The sequence below is a fragment of the Indicator indicator genome, chromosome 7, assembly GCF_027791375.1.
Source record: "Indicator indicator isolate 239-I01 chromosome 7, UM_Iind_1.1, whole genome shotgun sequence".
In the NCBI taxonomy this organism is placed as follows: domain Eukaryota; kingdom Metazoa; phylum Chordata; class Aves; order Piciformes; family Indicatoridae; genus Indicator; species Indicator indicator.
In genome coordinates, this window is record NC_072016.1 from 988,329 (window position 1) to 1,007,800 (window position 19,472).

Genomic DNA, 19,472 nt, shown 5'->3' on the forward strand with positions numbered 1-19,472 from the left:
GGAGGCTTTCTGCAGGGTGGTCTTCCACAGTGGGAACAATGAAAATCTTAGAATCCTAGAATGCTAGAGTCACTGTGGTGGGGGGTGTAAGGGACCTCTGGAGGTTATCTAATCCAATCCTCCCTTTCAATGCAGGTACACCCTGATTAGGTTGCACAGGAATGCAACCAAGTGGGTTTAGAAAGTCTCCAGAGGAGGCAGCTTCAGAACCTCTCTAGGAAGGCTGTTTCAGTGCTCTGGCACCCTCAAAGTAAAGAGGTTTCTGCTTAAGTTCACAGACTCACAGAATGCATTGGGTTGGAAGGGACCCTCGAAGGTGATCTTGTCCATTTCCCCTGCAGTGAGGAGGGACATCTCCAAGCAGATCAGGTTGCTCAGGGGCTAACCGACTTTGACCCCTTGGATATTCGTCTGCAGGGATGGAGCCTCCACCAGCTCCCCAGGCAACTTTTGGCACCATTTCACCCCTCGCATTGTAATGAACTTCCTCCTTATCTCCAAGCTAAATCTACTCTGCTCTGTTTTCAAACCGTTGCCCCTCGTCCTGTCGCTCCAAGCCCTCCTGAAGAGTCCCTCCAGAGCCTTCCTGTAGGTCCCCTCCACAAACTGAAATGTAGCTATAAGATCTGCCTGGAGCCTTCTTCTTCCCAGGCTGAAGAGCCCCAACTCTCTCCGCCTGAGTTCAAGTGCCACCTCCTGTGTGCCAGTTTGTACCTGCTGCCCCTTGTCCTTCCACTGGGCACCACTGAGAAGAGCCTGGCCCCATCCTCATGACCTCCACCCTTTAGATATTTACATGCATTGATCAGATCCCCTCTGAATCTTATCTTCCCCAGGCCAAAGAGGCCAAAGCCTCTCAATCTCTCCCCATAAGAGAGTTCCTCCAGTCCCCTAATCATCCCTGTGGCCCTGCTTTGGGCTCTCTCCAGTACTTTCCCTTCCCTCTGGAACTGGGCAGCCCGGAACTGGACACGGTACCCCCAGGTGTGGCTTCCCCAGGGCAGAATAGAAGGGGAAGAGAACCTCCCTTGACCTGCTGGCCACATTCTTCTTGTTGCAGCCCAGAAGAGCACTGGTGTGTTTGGCCTCTAGGGCACACGGCTGGCTAGTGGGGAACTTCTTGCCCACTGGCACAAGCAGAAGCTTCTCTGCAGAGCTGCTTCCCACAGCTCGGAACACACTGTCTGAACACACAGCCAAGCGTGGACACAAAAGGGTCACATCTTGAACGTGTCCCAGCATTCAGCAGGCACAAGCAACGGTACCTGAGCACACAACTCCAGCATCTTCACCGTGGCCACAGTTGTGGACGCCCCAGCCGTTGTTCCTGCACTGGAAGAGGGAGGACTCACTGCCCGTGCATTGCACATCGTCCAGGTAGATGTTGCCAGAGCCTTGTCCAAAGTAGGCATTAGAGGGTGCAGAAAGAGCAGAGCCACAGCCCAGCTGCCTGCAGACGACCTGGGCATCGCTCAGGTCCCAGCTGTCATCACAGACGGTGCCCCAGCTCCCGTTGGTGTAAATCTCTACACGACCTTCACAGCGGTTGTTGCCGTTCACCAGGCTCAGGAAGGCACCTGGAAAAGGGGAGAGAGGGACAAGATGGGAAAGCCATCTAGCACTCAGGTGCCTTCTCTCAGCATGCCACTGCCACACTCGTTCGGTTTCAGGCCACCAGAACTGCCACCTCCAGCTCAGTTCGGCTGTTTGCTCCCCTGGCGCCGGTCTGCCACGGGGAGGAGCAATCCCCACCCTGTGAGCCTCTGACGGGGAGCCCCAGAAGGAGTGGCCATGAAAATCATGACAAGTTCAGACCCACCTGGAGGAGCTGTGAAGCTGGCTGGGGTTGTTCTTGCGGCATCTGTAACGGAGGAGGAGAAAGCAGCAAGTGAGGACCTTGTGGGTGAAGGAGCAAGGCCAGGTTTCCTCGCAGCACTGGGGATGCTGGTACCACCCTGTCAGCTGGGCAACGGAGAGCCGGAGGCTTTCTGCAGGGTGGTCTTCCACAGTGGGAACAATGAAAATCTTAGAATCCTAGAATGCTAGAGTCACTGTGGTGGGGGGTGTAAGGGACCTCTGGAGGTTATCTAATCCAATCCTCCCTTTCAATGCAGGTACACCCTGATTAGGTTGCACAGGAATGCAACCAAGTGGGTTTAGAAAGTCTCCAGAGGAGGCAGCTTCAGAACCTCTCTAGGAAGGCTGTTTCAGTGCTCTGGCACCCTCAAAGTAAAGAGGTTTCTGCTTAAGTTCACAGACTCACAGAATGCATTGGGTTGGAAGGGACCCTCGAAGGTGATCTTGTCCATTTCCCCTGCAGTGAGGAGGGACATCTCCAAGCAGATCAGGTTGCTCAGGGGCTAACCGACTTTGACCCCTTGGATATTCGTCTGCAGGGATGGAGCCTCCACCAGCTCCCCAGGCAACTTTTGGCACCATTTCACCCCTCGCATTGTAATGAACTTCCTCCTTATCTCCAAGCTAAATCTACTCTGCTCTGTTTTCAAACCGTTGCCCCTCGTCCTGTCGCTCCAAGCCCTCCTGAAGAGTCCCTCCAGAGCCTTCCTGTAGGTCCCCTCCACAAACTGAAATGTAGCTATAAGATCTGCCTGGAGCCTTCTTCTTCCCAGGCTGAAGAGCCCCAACTCTCTCCGCCTGAGTTCAAGTGCCACCTCCTGTGTGCCAGTTTGTACCTGCTGCCCCTTGTCCTTCCACTGGGCACCACTGAGAAGAGCCTGGCCCCATCCTCATGACCTCCACCCTTTAGATATTTACATGCATTGATCAGATCCCCTCTGAATCTTATCTTCCCCAGGCCAAAGAGGCCAAAGCCTCTCAATCTCTCCCCATAAGAGAGTTCCTCCAGTCCCCTAATCATCCCTGTGGCCCTGCTTTGGGCTCTCTCCAGTACTTTCCCTTCCCTCTGGAACTGGGCAGCCCGGAACTGGACACGGTACCCCCAGGTGTGGCTTCCCCAGGGCAGAATAGAAGGGGAAGAGAACCTCCCTTGACCTGCTGGCCACATTCTTCTTGTTGCAGCCCAGAAGAGCACTGGTGTGTTTGGCCTCTAGGGCACACGGCTGGCTAGTGGGGAACTTCTTGCCCACTGGCACAAGCAGAAGCTTCTCTGCAGAGCTGCTTCCCACAGCTCGGAACACACTGTCTGAACACACAGCCAAGCGTGGACACAAAAGGGTCACATCTTGAACGTGTCCCAGCATTCAGCAGGCACAAGCAACGGTACCTGAGCACACAACTCCAGCATCTTCACCGTGGCCACAGTTGTGGACGCCCCAGCCGTTGTTCCTGCACTGGAAGAGGGAGGACTCACTGCCCGTGCATTGCACATCGTCCAGGTAGATGTTGCCAGAGCCTTGTCCAAAGTAGGCATTAGAGGGTGCAGAAAGAGCAGAGCCACAGCCCAGCTGCCTGCAGACGACCTGGGCATCGCTCAGGTCCCAGCTGTCATCACAGACGGTGCCCCAGCTCCCGTTGGTGTAAATCTCTACACGACCTTCACAGCGGTTGTTGCCGTTCACCAGGCTCAGGAAGGCACCTGGAAAAGGGGAGAGAGGGACAAGATGGGAAAGCCATCTAGCACTCAGGTGCCTTCTCTCAGCATGCCACTGCCACACTCGTTCGGTTTCAGGCCACCAGAACTGCCACCTCCAGCTCAGTTCGGCTGTTTGCTCCCCTGGCGCCGGTCTGCCACGGGGAGGAGCAATCCCCACCCTGTGAGCCTCTGACGGGGAGCCCCAGAAGGAGTGGCCATGAAAATCATGACAAGTTCAGACCCACCTGGAGGAGCTGTGAAGCTGGCTGGGGTTGTTCTTGCGGCATCTGTAACGGAGGAGGAGAAAGCAGCAAGTGAGGACCTTGTGGGTGAAGGAGCAAGGCCAGGTTTCCTCGCAGCACTGGGGATGCTGGTACCACCCTGTCAGCTGGGCAACGGAGAGCCGGAGGCTTTCTGCAGGGTGGTCTTCCACAGTGGGAACAATGAAAATCTTAGAATCCTAGAATGCTAGAGTCACTGTGGTGGGGGGTGTAAGGGACCTCTGGAGGTTATCTAATCCAATCCTCCCTTTCAATGCAGGTACACCCTGATTAGGTTGCACAGGAATGCAACCAAGTGGGTTTAGAAAGTCTCCAGAGGAGGCAGCTTCAGAACCTCTCTAGGAAGGCTGTTTCAGTGCTCTGGCACCCTCAAAGTAAAGAGGTTTCTGCTTAAGTTCACAGACTCACAGAATGCATTGGGTTGGAAGGGACCCTCGAAGGTGATCTTGTCCATTTCCCCTGCAGTGAGGAGGGACATCTCCAAGCAGATCAGGTTGCTCAGGGGCTAACCGACTTTGACCCCTTGGATATTCGTCTGCAGGGATGGAGCCTCCACCAGCTCCCCAGGCAACTTTTGGCACCATTTCACCCCTCGCATTGTAATGAACTTCCTCCTTATCTCCAAGCTAAATCTACTCTGCTCTGTTTTCAAACCGTTGCCCCTCGTCCTGTCGCTCCAAGCCCTCCTGAAGAGTCCCTCCAGAGCCTTCCTGTAGGTCCCCTCCACAAACTGAAATGTAGCTATAAGATCTGCCTGGAGCCTTCTTCTTCCCAGGCTGAAGAGCCCCAACTCTCTCCGCCTGAGTTCAAGTGCCACCTCCTGTGTGCCAGTTTGTACCTGCTGCCCCTTGTCCTTCCACTGGGCACCACTGAGAAGAGCCTGGCCCCATCCTCATGACCTCCACCCTTTAGATATTTACATGCATTGATCAGATCCCCTCTGAATCTTATCTTCCCCAGGCCAAAGAGGCCAAAGCCTCTCAATCTCTCCCCATAAGAGAGTTCCTCCAGTCCCCTAATCATCCCTGTGGCCCTGCTTTGGGCTCTCTCCAGTACTTTCCCTTCCCTCTGGAACTGGGCAGCCCGGAACTGGACACGGTACCCCCAGGTGTGGCTTCCCCAGGGCAGAATAGAAGGGGAAGAGAACCTCCCTTGACCTGCTGGCCACATTCTTCTTGTTGCAGCCCAGAAGAGCACTGGTGTGTTTGGCCTCTAGGGCACACGGCTGGCTAGTGGGGAACTTCTTGCCCACTGGCACAAGCAGAAGCTTCTCTGCAGAGCTGCTTCCCACAGCTCGGAACACACTGTCTGAACACACAGCCAAGCGTGGACACAAAAGGGTCACATCTTGAACGTGTCCCAGCATTCAGCAGGCACAAGCAACGGTACCTGAGCACACAACTCCAGCATCTTCACCGTGGCCACAGTTGTGGACGCCCCAGCCGTTGTTCCTGCACTGGAAGAGGGAGGACTCACTGCCCGTGCATTGCACATCGTCCAGGTAGATGTTGCCAGAGCCTTGTCCAAAGTAGGCATTAGAGGGTGCAGAAAGAGCAGAGCCACAGCCCAGCTGCCTGCAGACGACCTGGGCATCGCTCAGGTCCCAGCTGTCATCACAGACGGTGCCCCAGCTCCCGTTGGTGTAAATCTCTACACGACCTTCACAGCGGTTGTTGCCGTTCACCAGGCTCAGGAAGGCACCTGGAAAAGGGGAGAGAGGGACAAGATGGGAAAGCCATCTAGCACTCAGGTGCCTTCTCTCAGCATGCCACTGCCACACTCGTTCGGTTTCAGGCCACCAGAACTGCCACCTCCAGCTCAGTTCGGCTGTTTGCTCCCCTGGCGCCGGTCTGCCACGGGGAGGAGCAATCCCCACCCTGTGAGCCTCTGACGGGGAGCCCCAGAAGGAGTGGCCATGAAAATCATGACAAGTTCAGACCCACCTGGAGGAGCTGTGAAGCTGGCTGGGGTTGTTCTTGCGGCATCTGTAACGGAGGAGGAGAAAGCAGCAAGTGAGGACCTTGTGGGTGAAGGAGCAAGGCCAGGTTTCCTCGCAGCACTGGGGATGCTGGTACCACCCTGTCAGCTGGGCAACGGAGAGCCGGAGGCTTTCTGCAGGGTGGTCTTCCACAGTGGGAACAATGAAAATCTTAGAATCCTAGAATGCTAGAGTCACTGTGGTGGGGGGTGTAAGGGACCTCTGGAGGTTATCTAATCCAATCCTCCCTTTCAATGCAGGTACACCCTGATTAGGTTGCACAGGAATGCAACCAAGTGGGTTTAGAAAGTCTCCAGAGGAGGCAGCTTCAGAACCTCTCTAGGAAGGCTGTTTCAGTGCTCTGGCACCCTCAAAGTAAAGAGGTTTCTGCTTAAGTTCACAGACTCACAGAATGCATTGGGTTGGAAGGGACCCTCGAAGGTGATCTTGTCCATTTCCCCTGCAGTGAGGAGGGACATCTCCAAGCAGATCAGGTTGCTCAGGGGCTAACCGACTTTGACCCCTTGGATATTCGTCTGCAGGGATGGAGCCTCCACCAGCTCCCCAGGCAACTTTTGGCACCATTTCACCCCTCGCATTGTAATGAACTTCCTCCTTATCTCCAAGCTAAATCTACTCTGCTCTGTTTTCAAACCGTTGCCCCTCGTCCTGTCGCTCCAAGCCCTCCTGAAGAGTCCCTCCAGAGCCTTCCTGTAGGTCCCCTCCACAAACTGAAATGTAGCTATAAGATCTGCCTGGAGCCTTCTTCTTCCCAGGCTGAAGAGCCCCAACTCTCTCCGCCTGAGTTCAAGTGCCACCTCCTGTGTGCCAGTTTGTACCTGCTGCCCCTTGTCCTTCCACTGGGCACCACTGAGAAGAGCCTGGCCCCATCCTCATGACCTCCACCCTTTAGATATTTACATGCATTGATCAGATCCCCTCTGAATCTTATCTTCCCCAGGCCAAAGAGGCCAAAGCCTCTCAATCTCTCCCCATAAGAGAGTTCCTCCAGTCCCCTAATCATCCCTGTGGCCCTGCTTTGGGCTCTCTCCAGTACTTTCCCTTCCCTCTGGAACTGGGCAGCCCGGAACTGGACACGGTACCCCCAGGTGTGGCTTCCCCAGGGCAGAATAGAAGGGGAAGAGAACCTCCCTTGACCTGCTGGCCACATTCTTCTTGTTGCAGCCCAGAAGAGCACTGGTGTGTTTGGCCTCTAGGGCACACGGCTGGCTAGTGGGGAACTTCTTGCCCACTGGCACAAGCAGAAGCTTCTCTGCAGAGCTGCTTCCCACAGCTCGGAACACACTGTCTGAACACACAGCCAAGCGTGGACACAAAAGGGTCACATCTTGAACGTGTCCCAGCATTCAGCAGGCACAAGCAACGGTACCTGAGCACACAACTCCAGCATCTTCACCGTGGCCACAGTTGTGGACGCCCCAGCCGTTGTTCCTGCACTGGAAGAGGGAGGACTCACTGCCCGTGCATTGCACATCGTCCAGGTAGATGTTGCCAGAGCCTTGTCCAAAGTAGGCATTAGAGGGTGCAGAAAGAGCAGAGCCACAGCCCAGCTGCCTGCAGACGACCTGGGCATCGCTCAGGTCCCAGCTGTCATCACAGACGGTGCCCCAGCTCCCGTTGGTGTAAATCTCTACACGACCTTCACAGCGGTTGTTGCCGTTCACCAGGCTCAGGAAGGCACCTGGAAAAGGGGAGAGAGGGACAAGATGGGAAAGCCATCTAGCACTCAGGTGCCTTCTCTCAGCATGCCACTGCCACACTCGTTCGGTTTCAGGCCACCAGAACTGCCACCTCCAGCTCAGTTCGGCTGTTTGCTCCCCTGGCGCCGGTCTGCCACGGGGAGGAGCAATCCCCACCCTGTGAGCCTCTGACGGGGAGCCCCAGAAGGAGTGGCCATGAAAATCATGACAAGTTCAGACCCACCTGGAGGAGCTGTGAAGCTGGCTGGGGTTGTTCTTGCGGCATCTGTAACGGAGGAGGAGAAAGCAGCAAGTGAGGACCTTGTGGGTGAAGGAGCAAGGCCAGGTTTCCTCGCAGCACTGGGGATGCTGGTACCACCCTGTCAGCTGGGCAACGGAGAGCCGGAGGCTTTCTGCAGGGTGGTCTTCCACAGTGGGAACAATGAAAATCTTAGAATCCTAGAATGCTAGAGTCACTATGGTGGGGGGTGTAAGGGACCTCTGGAGGTTATCTAATCCAATCCTCCCTTTCAATGCAGGTACACCCTGATTAGGTTGCACAGGAATGCAACCAAGTGGGTTTAGAAAGTCTCCAGAGGAGGCAGCTTCAGAACCTCTCTAGGAAGGCTGTTTCAGTGCTCTGGCACCCTCAAAGTAAAGAGGTTTCTGCTTAAGTTCACAGACTCACAGAATGCATTGGGTTGGAAGGGACCCTCGAAGGTGATCTTGTCCATTTCCCCTGCAGTGAGGAGGGACATCTCCAAGCAGATCAGGTTGCTCAGGGGCTAACCGACTTTGACCCCTTGGATATTCGTCTGCAGGGATGGAGCCTCCACCAGCTCCCCAGGCAACTTTTGGCACCATTTCACCCCTCGCATTGTAATGAACTTCCTCCTTATCTCCAAGCTAAATCTACTCTGCTCTGTTTTCAAACCGTTGCCCCTCGTCCTGTCGCTCCAAGCCCTCCTGAAGAGTCCCTCCAGAGCCTTCCTGTAGGTCCCCTCCACAAACTGAAATGTAGCTATAAGATCTGCCTGGAGCCTTCTTCTTCCCAGGCTGAAGAGCCCCAACTCTCTCCGCCTGAGTTCAAGTGCCACCTCCTGTGTGCCAGTTTGTACCTGCTGCCCCTTGTCCTTCCACTGGGCACCACTGAGAAGAGCCTGGCCCCATCCTCATGACCTCCACCCTTTAGATATTTACATGCATTGATCAGATCCCCTCTGAATCTTATCTTCCCCAGGCCAAAGAGGCCAAAGCCTCTCAATCTCTCCCCATAAGAGAGTTCCTCCAGTCCCCTAATCATCCCTGTGGCCCTGCTTTGGGCTCTCTCCAGTACTTTCCCTTCCCTCTGGAACTGGGCAGCCCGGAACTGGACACGGTACCCCCAGGTGTGGCTTCCCCAGGGCAGAATAGAAGGGGAAGAGAACCTCCCTTGACCTGCTGGCCACATTCTTCTTGTTGCAGCCCAGAAGAGCACTGGTGTGTTTGGCCTCTAGGGCACACGGCTGGCTAGTGGGGAACTTCTTGCCCACTGGCACAAGCAGAAGCTTCTCTGCAGAGCTGCTTCCCACAGCTCGGAACACACTGTCTGAACACACAGCCAAGCGTGGACACAAAAGGGTCACATCTTGAACGTGTCCCAGCATTCAGCAGGCACAAGCAACGGTACCTGAGCACACAACTCCAGCATCTTCACCGTGGCCACAGTTGTGGACGCCCCAGCCGTTGTTCCTGCACTGGAAGAGGGAGGACTCACTGCCCGTGCATTGCACATCGTCCAGGTAGATGTTGCCAGAGCCTTGTCCAAAGTAGGCATTAGAGGGTGCAGAAAGAGCAGAGCCACAGCCCAGCTGCCTGCAGACGACCTGGGCATCGCTCAGGTCCCAGCTGTCATCACAGACGGTGCCCCAGCTCCCGTTGGTGTAAATCTCTACACGACCTTCACAGCGGTTGTTGCCGTTCACCAGGCTCAGGAAGGCACCTGGAAAAGGGGAGAGAGGGACAAGATGGGAAAGCCATCTAGCACTCAGGTGCCTTCTCTCAGCATGCCACTGCCACACTCGTTCGGTTTCAGGCCACCAGAACTGCCACCTCCAGCTCAGTTCGGCTGTTTGCTCCCCTGGCGCCGGTCTGCCACGGGGAGGAGCAATCCCCACCCTGTGAGCCTCTGACGGGGAGCCCCAGAAGGAGTGGCCATGAAAATCATGACAAGTTCAGACCCACCTGGAGGAGCTGTGAAGCTGGCTGGGGTTGTTCTTGCGGCATCTGTAACGGAGGAGGAGAAAGCAGCAAGTGAGGACCTTGTGGGTGAAGGAGCAAGGCCAGGTTTCCTCGCAGCACTGGGGATGCTGGTACCACCCTGTCAGCTGGGCAACGGAGAGCCGGAGGCTTTCTGCAGGGTGGTCTTCCACAGTGGGAACAATGAAAATCTTAGAATCCTAGAATGCTAGAGTCACTGTGGTGGGGGGTGTAAGGGACCTCTGGAGGTTATCTAATCCAATCCTCCCTTTCAATGCAGGTACACCCTGATTAGGTTGCACAGGAATGCAACCAAGTGGGTTTAGAAAGTCTCCAGAGGAGGCAGCTTCAGAACCTCTCTAGGAAGGCTGTTTCAGTGCTCTGGCACCCTCAAAGTAAAGAGGTTTCTGCTTAAGTTCACAGACTCACAGAATGCATTGGGTTGGAAGGGACCCTCGAAGGTGATCTTGTCCATTTCCCCTGCAGTGAGGAGGGACATCTCCAAGCAGATCAGGTTGCTCAGGGGCTAACCGACTTTGACCCCTTGGATATTCGTCTGCAGGGATGGAGCCTCCACCAGCTCCCCAGGCAACTTTTGGCACCATTTCACCCCTCGCATTGTAATGAACTTCCTCCTTATCTCCAAGCTAAATCTACTCTGCTCTGTTTTCAAACCGTTGCCCCTCGTCCTGTCGCTCCAAGCCCTCCTGAAGAGTCCCTCCAGAGCCTTCCTGTAGGTCCCCTCCACAAACTGAAATGTAGCTATAAGATCTGCCTGGAGCCTTCTTCTTCCCAGGCTGAAGAGCCCCAACTCTCTCCGCCTGAGTTCAAGTGCCACCTCCTGTGTGCCAGTTTGTACCTGCTGCCCCTTGTCCTTCCACTGGGCACCACTGAGAAGAGCCTGGCCCCATCCTCATGACCTCCACCCTTTAGATATTTACATGCATTGATCAGATCCCCTCTGAATCTTATCTTCCCCAGGCCAAAGAGGCCAAAGCCTCTCAATCTCTCCCCATAAGAGAGTTCCTCCAGTCCCCTAATCATCCCTGTGGCCCTGCTTTGGGCTCTCTCCAGTACTTTCCCTTCCCTCTGGAACTGGGCAGCCCGGAACTGGACACGGTACCCCCAGGTGTGGCTTCCCCAGGGCAGAATAGAAGGGGAAGAGAACCTCCCTTGACCTGCTGGCCACATTCTTCTTGTTGCAGCCCAGAAGAGCACTGGTGTGTTTGGCCTCTAGGGCACACGGCTGGCTAGTGGGGAACTTCTTGCCCACTGGCACAAGCAGAAGCTTCTCTGCAGAGCTGCTTCCCACAGCTCGGAACACACTGTCTGAACACACAGCCAAGCGTGGACACAAAAGGGTCACATCTTGAACGTGTCCCAGCATTCAGCAGGCACAAGCAACGGTACCTGAGCACACAACTCCAGCATCTTCACCGTGGCCACAGTTGTGGACGCCCCAGCCGTTGTTCCTGCACTGGAAGAGGGAGGACTCACTGCCCGTGCATTGCACATCGTCCAGGTAGATGTTGCCAGAGCCTTGTCCAAAGTAGGCATTAGAGGGTGCAGAAAGAGCAGAGCCACAGCCCAGCTGCCTGCAGACGACCTGGGCATCGCTCAGGTCCCAGCTGTCATCACAGACGGTGCCCCAGCTCCCGTTGGTGTAAATCTCTACACGACCTTCACAGCGGTTGTTGCCGTTCACCAGGCTCAGGAAGGCACCTGGAAAAGGGGAGAGAGGGACAAGATGGGAAAGCCATCTAGCACTCAGGTGCCTTCTCTCAGCATGCCACTGCCACACTCGTTCGGTTTCAGGCCACCAGAACTGCCACCTCCAGCTCAGTTCGGCTGTTTGCTCCCCTGGCGCCGGTCTGCCACGGGGAGGAGCAATCCCCACCCTGTGAGCCTCTGACGGGGAGCCCCAGAAGGAGTGGCCATGAAAATCATGACAAGTTCAGACCCACCTGGAGGAGCTGTGAAGCTGGCTGGGGTTGTTCTTGCGGCATCTGTAACGGAGGAGGAGAAAGCAGCAAGTGAGGACCTTGTGGGTGAAGGAGCAAGGCCAGGTTTCCTCGCAGCACTGGGGATGCTGGTACCACCCTGTCAGCTGGGCAACGGAGAGCCGGAGGCTTTCTGCAGGGTGGTCTTCCACAGTGGGAACAATGAAAATCTTAGAATCCTAGAATGCTAGAGTCACTGTGGTGGGGGGTGTAAGGGACCTCTGGAGGTTATCTAATCCAATCCTCCCTTTCAATGCAGGTACACCCTGATTAGGTTGCACAGGAATGCAACCAAGTGGGTTTAGAAAGTCTCCAGAGGAGGCAGCTTCAGAACCTCTCTAGGAAGGCTGTTTCAGTGCTCTGGCACCCTCAAAGTAAAGAGGTTTCTGCTTAAGTTCACAGACTCACAGAATGCATTGGGTTGGAAGGGACCCTCGAAGGTGATCTTGTCCATTTCCCCTGCAGTGAGGAGGGACATCTCCAAGCAGATCAGGTTGCTCAGGGGCTAACCGACTTTGACCCCTTGGATATTCGTCTGCAGGGATGGAGCCTCCACCAGCTCCCCAGGCAACTTTTGGCACCATTTCACCCCTCGCATTGTAATGAACTTCCTCCTTATCTCCAAGCTAAATCTACTCTGCTCTGTTTTCAAACCGTTGCCCCTCGTCCTGTCGCTCCAAGCCCTCCTGAAGAGTCCCTCCAGAGCCTTCCTGTAGGTCCCCTCCACAAACTGAAATGTAGCTATAAGATCTGCCTGGAGCCTTCTTCTTCCCAGGCTGAAGAGCCCCAACTCTCTCCGCCTGAGTTCAAGTGCCACCTCCTGTGTGCCAGTTTGTACCTGCTGCCCCTTGTCCTTCCACTGGGCACCACTGAGAAGAGCCTGGCCCCATCCTCATGACCTCCACCCTTTAGATATTTACATGCATTGATCAGATCCCCTCTGAATCTTATCTTCCCCAGGCCAAAGAGGCCAAAGCCTCTCAATCTCTCCCCATAAGAGAGTTCCTCCAGTCCCCTAATCATCCCTGTGGCCCTGCTTTGGGCTCTCTCCAGTACTTTCCCTTCCCTCTGGAACTGGGCAGCCCGGAACTGGACACGGTACCCCCAGGTGTGGCTTCCCCAGGGCAGAATAGAAGGGGAAGAGAACCTCCCTTGACCTGCTGGCCACATTCTTCTTGTTGCAGCCCAGAAGAGCACTGGTGTGTTTGGCCTCTAGGGCACACGGCTGGCTAGTGGGGAACTTCTTGCCCACTGGCACAAGCAGAAGCTTCTCTGCAGAGCTGCTTCCCACAGCTCGGAACACACTGTCTGAACACACAGCCAAGCGTGGACACAAAAGGGTCACATCTTGAACGTGTCCCAGCATTCAGCAGGCACAAGCAACGGTACCTGAGCACACAACTCCAGCATCTTCACCGTGGCCACAGTTGTGGACGCCCCAGCCGTTGTTCCTGCACTGGAAGAGGGAGGACTCACTGCCCGTGCATTGCACATCGTCCAGGTAGATGTTGCCAGAGCCTTGTCCAAAGTAGGCATTAGAGGGTGCAGAAAGAGCAGAGCCACAGCCCAGCTGCCTGCAGACGACCTGGGCATCGCTCAGGTCCCAGCTGTCATCACAGACGGTGCCCCAGCTCCCGTTGGTGTAAATCTCTACACGACCTTCACAGCGGTTGTTGCCGTTCACCAGGCTCAGGAAGGCACCTGGAAAAGGGGAGAGAGGGACAAGATGGGAAAGCCATCTAGCACTCAGGTGCCTTCTCTCAGCATGCCACTGCCACACTCGTTCGGTTTCAGGCCACCAGAACTGCCACCTCCAGCTCAGTTCGGCTGTTTGCTCCCCTGGCGCCGGTCTGCCACGGGGAGGAGCAATCCCCACCCTGTGAGCCTCTGACGGGGAGCCCCAGAAGGAGTGGCCATGAAAATCATGACAAGTTCAGACCCACCTGGAGGAGCTGTGAAGCTGGCTGGGGTTGTTCTTGCGGCATCTGTAACGGAGGAGGAGAAAGCAGCAAGTGAGGACCTTGTGGGTGAAGGAGCAAGGCCAGGTTTCCTCGCAGCACTGGGGATGCTGGTACCACCCTGTCAGCTGGGCAACGGAGAGCCGGAGGCTTTCTGCAGGGTGGTCTTCCACAGTGGGAACAATGAAAATCTTAGAATCCTAGAATGCTAGAGTCACTGTGGTGGGGGGTGTAAGGGACCTCTGGAGGTTATCTAATCCAATCCTCCCTTTCAATGCAGGTACACCCTGATTAGGTTGCACAGGAATGCAACCAAGTGGGTTTAGAAAGTCTCCAGAGGAGGCAGCTTCAGAACCTCTCTAGGAAGGCTGTTTCAGTGCTCTGGCACCCTCAAAGTAAAGAGGTTTCTGCTTAAGTTCACAGACTCACAGAATGCATTGGGTTGGAAGGGACCCTCGAAGGTGATCTTGTCCATTTCCCCTGCAGTGAGGAGGGACATCTCCAAGCAGATCAGGTTGCTCAGGGGCTAACCGACTTTGACCCCTTGGATATTCGTCTGCAGGGATGGAGCCTCCACCAGCTCCCCAGGCAACTTTTGGCACCATTTCACCCCTCGCATTGTAATGAACTTCCTCCTTATCTCCAAGCTAAATCTACTCTGCTCTGTTTTCAAACCGTTGCCCCTCGTCCTGTCGCTCCAAGCCCTCCTGAAGAGTCCCTCCAGAGCCTTCCTGTAGGTCCCCTCCACAAACTGAAATGTAGCTATAAGATCTGCCTGGAGCCTTCTTCTTCCCAGGCTGAAGAGCCCCAACTCTCTCCGCCTGAGTTCAAGTGCCACCTCCTGTGTGCCAGTTTGTACCTGCTGCCCCTTGTCCTTCCACTGGGCACCACTGAGAAGAGCCTGGCCCCATCCTCATGACCTCCACCCTTTAGATATTTACATGCATTGATCAGATCCCCTCTGAATCTTATCTTCCCCAGGCCAAAGAGGCCAAAGCCTCTCAATCTCTCCCCATAAGAGAGTTCCTCCAGTCCCCTAATCATCCCTGTGGCCCTGCTTTGGGCTCTCTCCAGTACTTTCCCTTCCCTCTGGAACTGGGCAGCCCGGAACTGGACACGGTACCCCCAGGTGTGGCTTCCCCAGGGCAGAATAGAAGGGGAAGAGAACCTCCCTTGACCTGCTGGCCACATTCTTCTTGTTGCAGCCCAGAAGAGCACTGGTGTGTTTGGCCTCTAGGGCACACGGCTGGCTAGTGGGGAACTTCTTGCCCACTGGCACAAGCAGAAGCTTCTCTGCAGAGCTGCTTCCCACAGCTCGGAACACACTGTCTGAACACACAGCCAAGCGTGGACACAAAAGGGTCACATCTTGAACGTGTCCCAGCATTCAGCAGGCACAAGCAACGGTACCTGAGCACACAACTCCAGCATCTTCACCGTGGCCACAGTTGTGGACGCCCCAGCCGTTGTTCCTGCACTGGAAGAGGGAGGACTCACTGCCCGTGCATTGCACATCGTCCAGGTAGATGTTGCCAGAGCCTTGTCCAAAGTAGGCATTAGAGGGTGCAGAAAGAGCAGAGCCACAGCCCAGCTGCCTGCAGACGACCTGGGCATCGCTCAGGTCCCAGCTGTCATCACAGACGGTGCCCCAGCTCCCGTTGGTGTAAATCTCTACACGACCTTCACAGCGGTTGTTGCCGTTCACCAGGCTCAGGAAGGCACCTGGAAAAGGGGAGAGAGGGACAAGATGGGAAAGCCATCTAGCACTCAGGTGCCTTCTCTCAGCATGCCACTGCCACACTCGTTCGGTTTCAGGCCACCAGAACTGCCACCTCCAGCTCAGTTCGGCTGTTTGCTCCCCTGGCGCCGGTCTGCCACGGGGAGGAGCAATCCCCACCCTGTGAGCCTCTGACGGGGAGCCCCAGAAGGAGTGGCCATGAAAATCATGACAAGTTCAGACCCACCTGGAGGAGCTGTGAAGCTGGCTGGGGTTGTTCTTGCGGCATCTGTAACGGAGGAGGAGAAAGCAGCAAGTGAGGACCTTGTGGGTGAAGGAGCAAGGCCAGGTTTCCTCGCAGCACTGGGGATGCTGGTACCACCCTGTCAGCTGGGCAACGGAGAGCCGGAGGCTTTCTGCAGGGTGGTCTTCCACAGTGGGAACAATGAAAATCTTAGAATCCTAGAATGCTAGAGTCACTGTGGTGGGGGGTGTAAGGGACCTCTGGAGGTTATCTAATCCAATCCTCCCTTTCAATGCAGGTACACCCTGATTAGGTTGCACAGGAATGCAACCAAGTGGGTTTAGAAAGTCTCCAGAGGAGGCAGCTTCAGAACCTCTCTAGGAAGGCTGTTTCAGTGCTCTGGCACCCTCAAAGTAAAGAGGTTTCTGCTTAAGTTCACAGACTCACAGAATGCATTGGGTTGGAAGGGACCCTCGAAGGTGATCTTGTCCATTTCCCCTGCAGTGAGGAGGGACATCTCCAAGCAGATCAGGTTGCTCAGGGGCTAACCGACTTTGACCCCTTGGATATTCGTCTGCAGGGATGGAGCCTCCACCAGCTCCCCAGGCAACTTTTGGCACCATTTCACCCCTCGCATTGTAATGAACTTCCTCCTTATCTCCAAGCTAAATCTACTCTGCTCTGTTTTCAAACCGTTGCCCCTCGTCCTGTCGCTCCAAGCCCTCCTGAAGAGTCCCTCCAGAGCCTTCCTGTAGGTCCCCTCCACAAACTGAAATGTAGCTATAAGATCTGCCTGGAGCCTTCTTCTTCCCAGGCTGAAGAGCCCCAACTCTCTCCGCCTGAGTTCAAGTGCCACCTCCTGTGTGCCAGTTTGTACCTGCTGCCCCTTGTCCTTCCACTGGGCACCACTGAGAAGAGCCTGGCCCCATCCTCATGACCTCCACCCTTTAGATATTTACATGCATTGATCAGATCCCCTCTGAATCTTATCTTCCCCAGGCCAAAGAGGCCAAAGCCTCTCAATCTCTCCCCATAAGAGAGTTCCTCCAGTCCCCTAATCATCCCTGTGGCCCTGCTTTGGGCTCTCTCCAGTACTTTCCCTTCCCTCTGGAACTGGGCAGCCCGGAACTGGACACGGTACCCCCAGGTGTGGCTTCCCCAGGGCAGAATAGAAGGGGAAGAGAACCTCCCTTGACCTGCTGGCCACATTCTTCTTGTTGCAGCCCAGAAGAGCACTGGTGTGTTTGGCCTCTAGGGCACACGGCTGGCTAGTGGGGAACTTCTTGCCCACTGGCACAAGCAGAAGCTTCTCTGCAGAGCTGCTTCCCACAGCTCGGAACACACTGTCTGAACACACAGCCAAGCGTGGACACAAAAGGGTCACATCTTGAACGTGTCCCAGCATTCAGCAGGCACAAGCAACGGTACCTGAGCACACAACTCCAGCATCTTCACCGTGGCCACAGTTGTGGACGCCCCAGCCGTTGTTCCTGCACTGGAAGAGGGAGGACTCACTGCCCGTGCATTGCACATCGTCCAGGTAGATGTTGCCAGAGCCTTGTCCAAAGTAGGCATTAGAGGGTGCAGAAAGAGCAGAGCCACAGCCCAGCTGCCTGCAGACGACCTGGGCATCGCTCAGGTCCCAGCTGTCATCACAGACGGTGCCCCAGCTCCCGTTGGTGTAAATCTCTACACGACCTTCACAGCGGTTGTTGCCGTTCACCAGGCTCAGGAAGGCACCTGGAAAAGGGGAGAGAGGGACAAGATGGGAAAGCCATCTAGCACTCAGGTGCCTTCTCTCAGCATGCCACTGCCACACTCGTTCGGTTTCAGGCCACCAGAACTGCCACCTCCAGCTCAGTTCGGCTGTTTGCTCCCCTGGCGCCGGTCTGCCACGGGGAGGAGCAATCCCCACCCTGTGAGCCTCTGACGGGGAGCCCCAGAAGGAGTGGCCATGAAAATCATGACAAGTTCAGACCCACCTGGAGGAGCTGTGAAGCTGGCTGGGGTTGTTCTTGCGGCATCTGTAACGGAGGAGGAGAAAGCAGCAAGTGAGGACCTTGTGGGTGAAGGAGCAAGGCCAGGTTTCCTCGCAGCACTGGGGATGCTGGTACCACCCTGTCAGCTGGGCAACGGAGAGCCGGAGGCTTTCTGCAGGGTGGTCTTCCACAGTGGGAACAATGAAAATCTTAGAATCCTAGAATGCTAGAGTCACTGTGGTGGGGGGTGTAAGGGACCTCTGGAGGTTATCTAATCCAATCCTCCCTTTCAATGCAGGTACACCCTGATTAGGTTGCACAGGAATGCAACCAAGTGGGTTTAGAAAGTCTCCAGAGGAGGCAGCTTCAGAACCTCTCTAGGAAGGCTGTTTCAGTGCTCTGGCACCCTCAAAGTAAAGAGGTTTCTGCTTAAGTTCACAGACTCACAGAATGCATTGGGTTGGAAGGGACCCTCGAAGGTGATCTTGTCCATTTCCCCTGCAGTGAGGAGGGACATCTCCAAGCAGATCAGGTTGCTCAGGGGCTAACCGACTTTGACCCCTTGGATATTCGTCTGCAGGGATGGAGCCTCCACCAGCTCCCCAGGCAACTTTTGGCACCATTTCACCCCTCGCATTGTAATGAACTTCCTCCTTATCTCCAAGCTAAATCTACTCTGCTCTGTTTTCAAACCGTTGCCCCTCGTCCTGTCGCTCCAAGCCCTCCTGAAGAGTCCCTCCAGAGCCTTCCTGTAGGTCCCCTCCACAAACTGAAATGTAGCTATAAGATCTGCCTGGAGCCTTCTTCTTCCCAGGCTGAAGAGCCCCAACTCTCTCCGCCTGAGTTCAAGTGCCACCTCCTGTGTGCCAGTTTGTACCTGCTGCCCCTTGTCCTTCCACTGGGCACCACTGAGAAGAGCCTGGCCCCATCCTCATGACCTCCACCCTTTAGATATTTACATGCATTGATCAGATCCCCTCTGAATCTTATCTTCCCCAGGCCAAAGAGGCCAAAGCCTCTCAATCTCTCCCCATAAGAGAGTTCCTCCAGTCCCCTAATCATCCCTGTGGCCCTGCTTTGGGCTCTCTCCAGTACTTTCCCTTCCCTCTGGAACTGGGCAGCCCGGAACTGGACACGGTACCCCCAGGTGTGGCTTCCCCAGGGCAGAATAGAAGGGGAAGAGAACCTCCCTTGACCTGCTGGCCACATTCTTCTTGTTGCAGCCCAGAAGAGCACTGGTGTGTTTGGCCTCTAGGGCACACGGCTGGCTAGTGGGGAACTTCTTGCCCACTGGCACAAGCAGAAGCTTCTCTGCAGAGCTGCTTCCCACAGCTCGGAACACACTGTCTGAACACACAGCCAAGCGTGGACACAAAAGGGTCACATCTTGAACGTGTCCCAGCATTCAGCAGGCACAAGCAACGGTACCTGAGCACACAACTCCAGCATCTTCACCGTGGCCACAGTTGTGGACGCCCCAGCCGTTGTTCCTGCACTGGAAGAGGGAGGACTCACTGCCCGTGCATTGCACATCGTCCAGGTAGATGTTGCCAGAGCCTTGTCCAAAGTAGGCATTAGAGGGTGCAGAAAGAGCAGAGCCACAGCCCAGCTGCCTGCAGACGACCTGGGCATCGCTCAGGTCCCAGCTGTCATCACAGACGGTGCCCCAGCTCCCGTTGGTGTAAATCTCTACACGACCTTCACAGCGGTTGTTGCCGTTCACCAGGCTCAGGAAGGCACCTGGAAAAGGGGAGAGAGGGACAAGATGGGAAAGCCATCTAGCACTCAGGTGCCTTCTCTCAGCATGCCACTGCCACACTCGTT

General features: G+C 55.4%; 1 protein-coding gene across 1 annotated transcript in view; it reads right to left on the reverse strand.

The window, feature by feature from the left end:
- The window catches only part of DMBT1 (deleted in malignant brain tumors 1), a 57,862-nt gene that overhangs the window by 36,920 nt on the left and 1,470 nt on the right, over positions 1 to 19,472 (reverse strand). The window contains exons 3-13 of the mRNA XM_054382308.1: positions 19,077 to 19,388; positions 17,098 to 17,409; positions 15,107 to 15,430; positions 13,128 to 13,451; positions 11,143 to 11,472; positions 9,182 to 9,493; positions 7,185 to 7,514; positions 5,212 to 5,535; positions 3,240 to 3,556; positions 2,075 to 2,087; positions 1,254 to 1,577 (exon numbers count right to left, since the gene is read on the reverse strand). Coding sequence (XP_054238283.1) covers positions 1,254 to 1,577; positions 2,075 to 2,087; positions 3,240 to 3,556; positions 5,212 to 5,535; positions 7,185 to 7,514; positions 9,182 to 9,493; positions 11,143 to 11,472; positions 13,128 to 13,451; positions 15,107 to 15,430; positions 17,098 to 17,409; positions 19,077 to 19,388 — 3,222 coding nt within the window. The remainder of the gene's footprint in view (positions 1 to 1,253; positions 1,578 to 2,074; positions 2,088 to 3,239; positions 3,557 to 5,211; positions 5,536 to 7,184; positions 7,515 to 9,181; positions 9,494 to 11,142; positions 11,473 to 13,127; positions 13,452 to 15,106; positions 15,431 to 17,097; positions 17,410 to 19,076; positions 19,389 to 19,472) is intronic.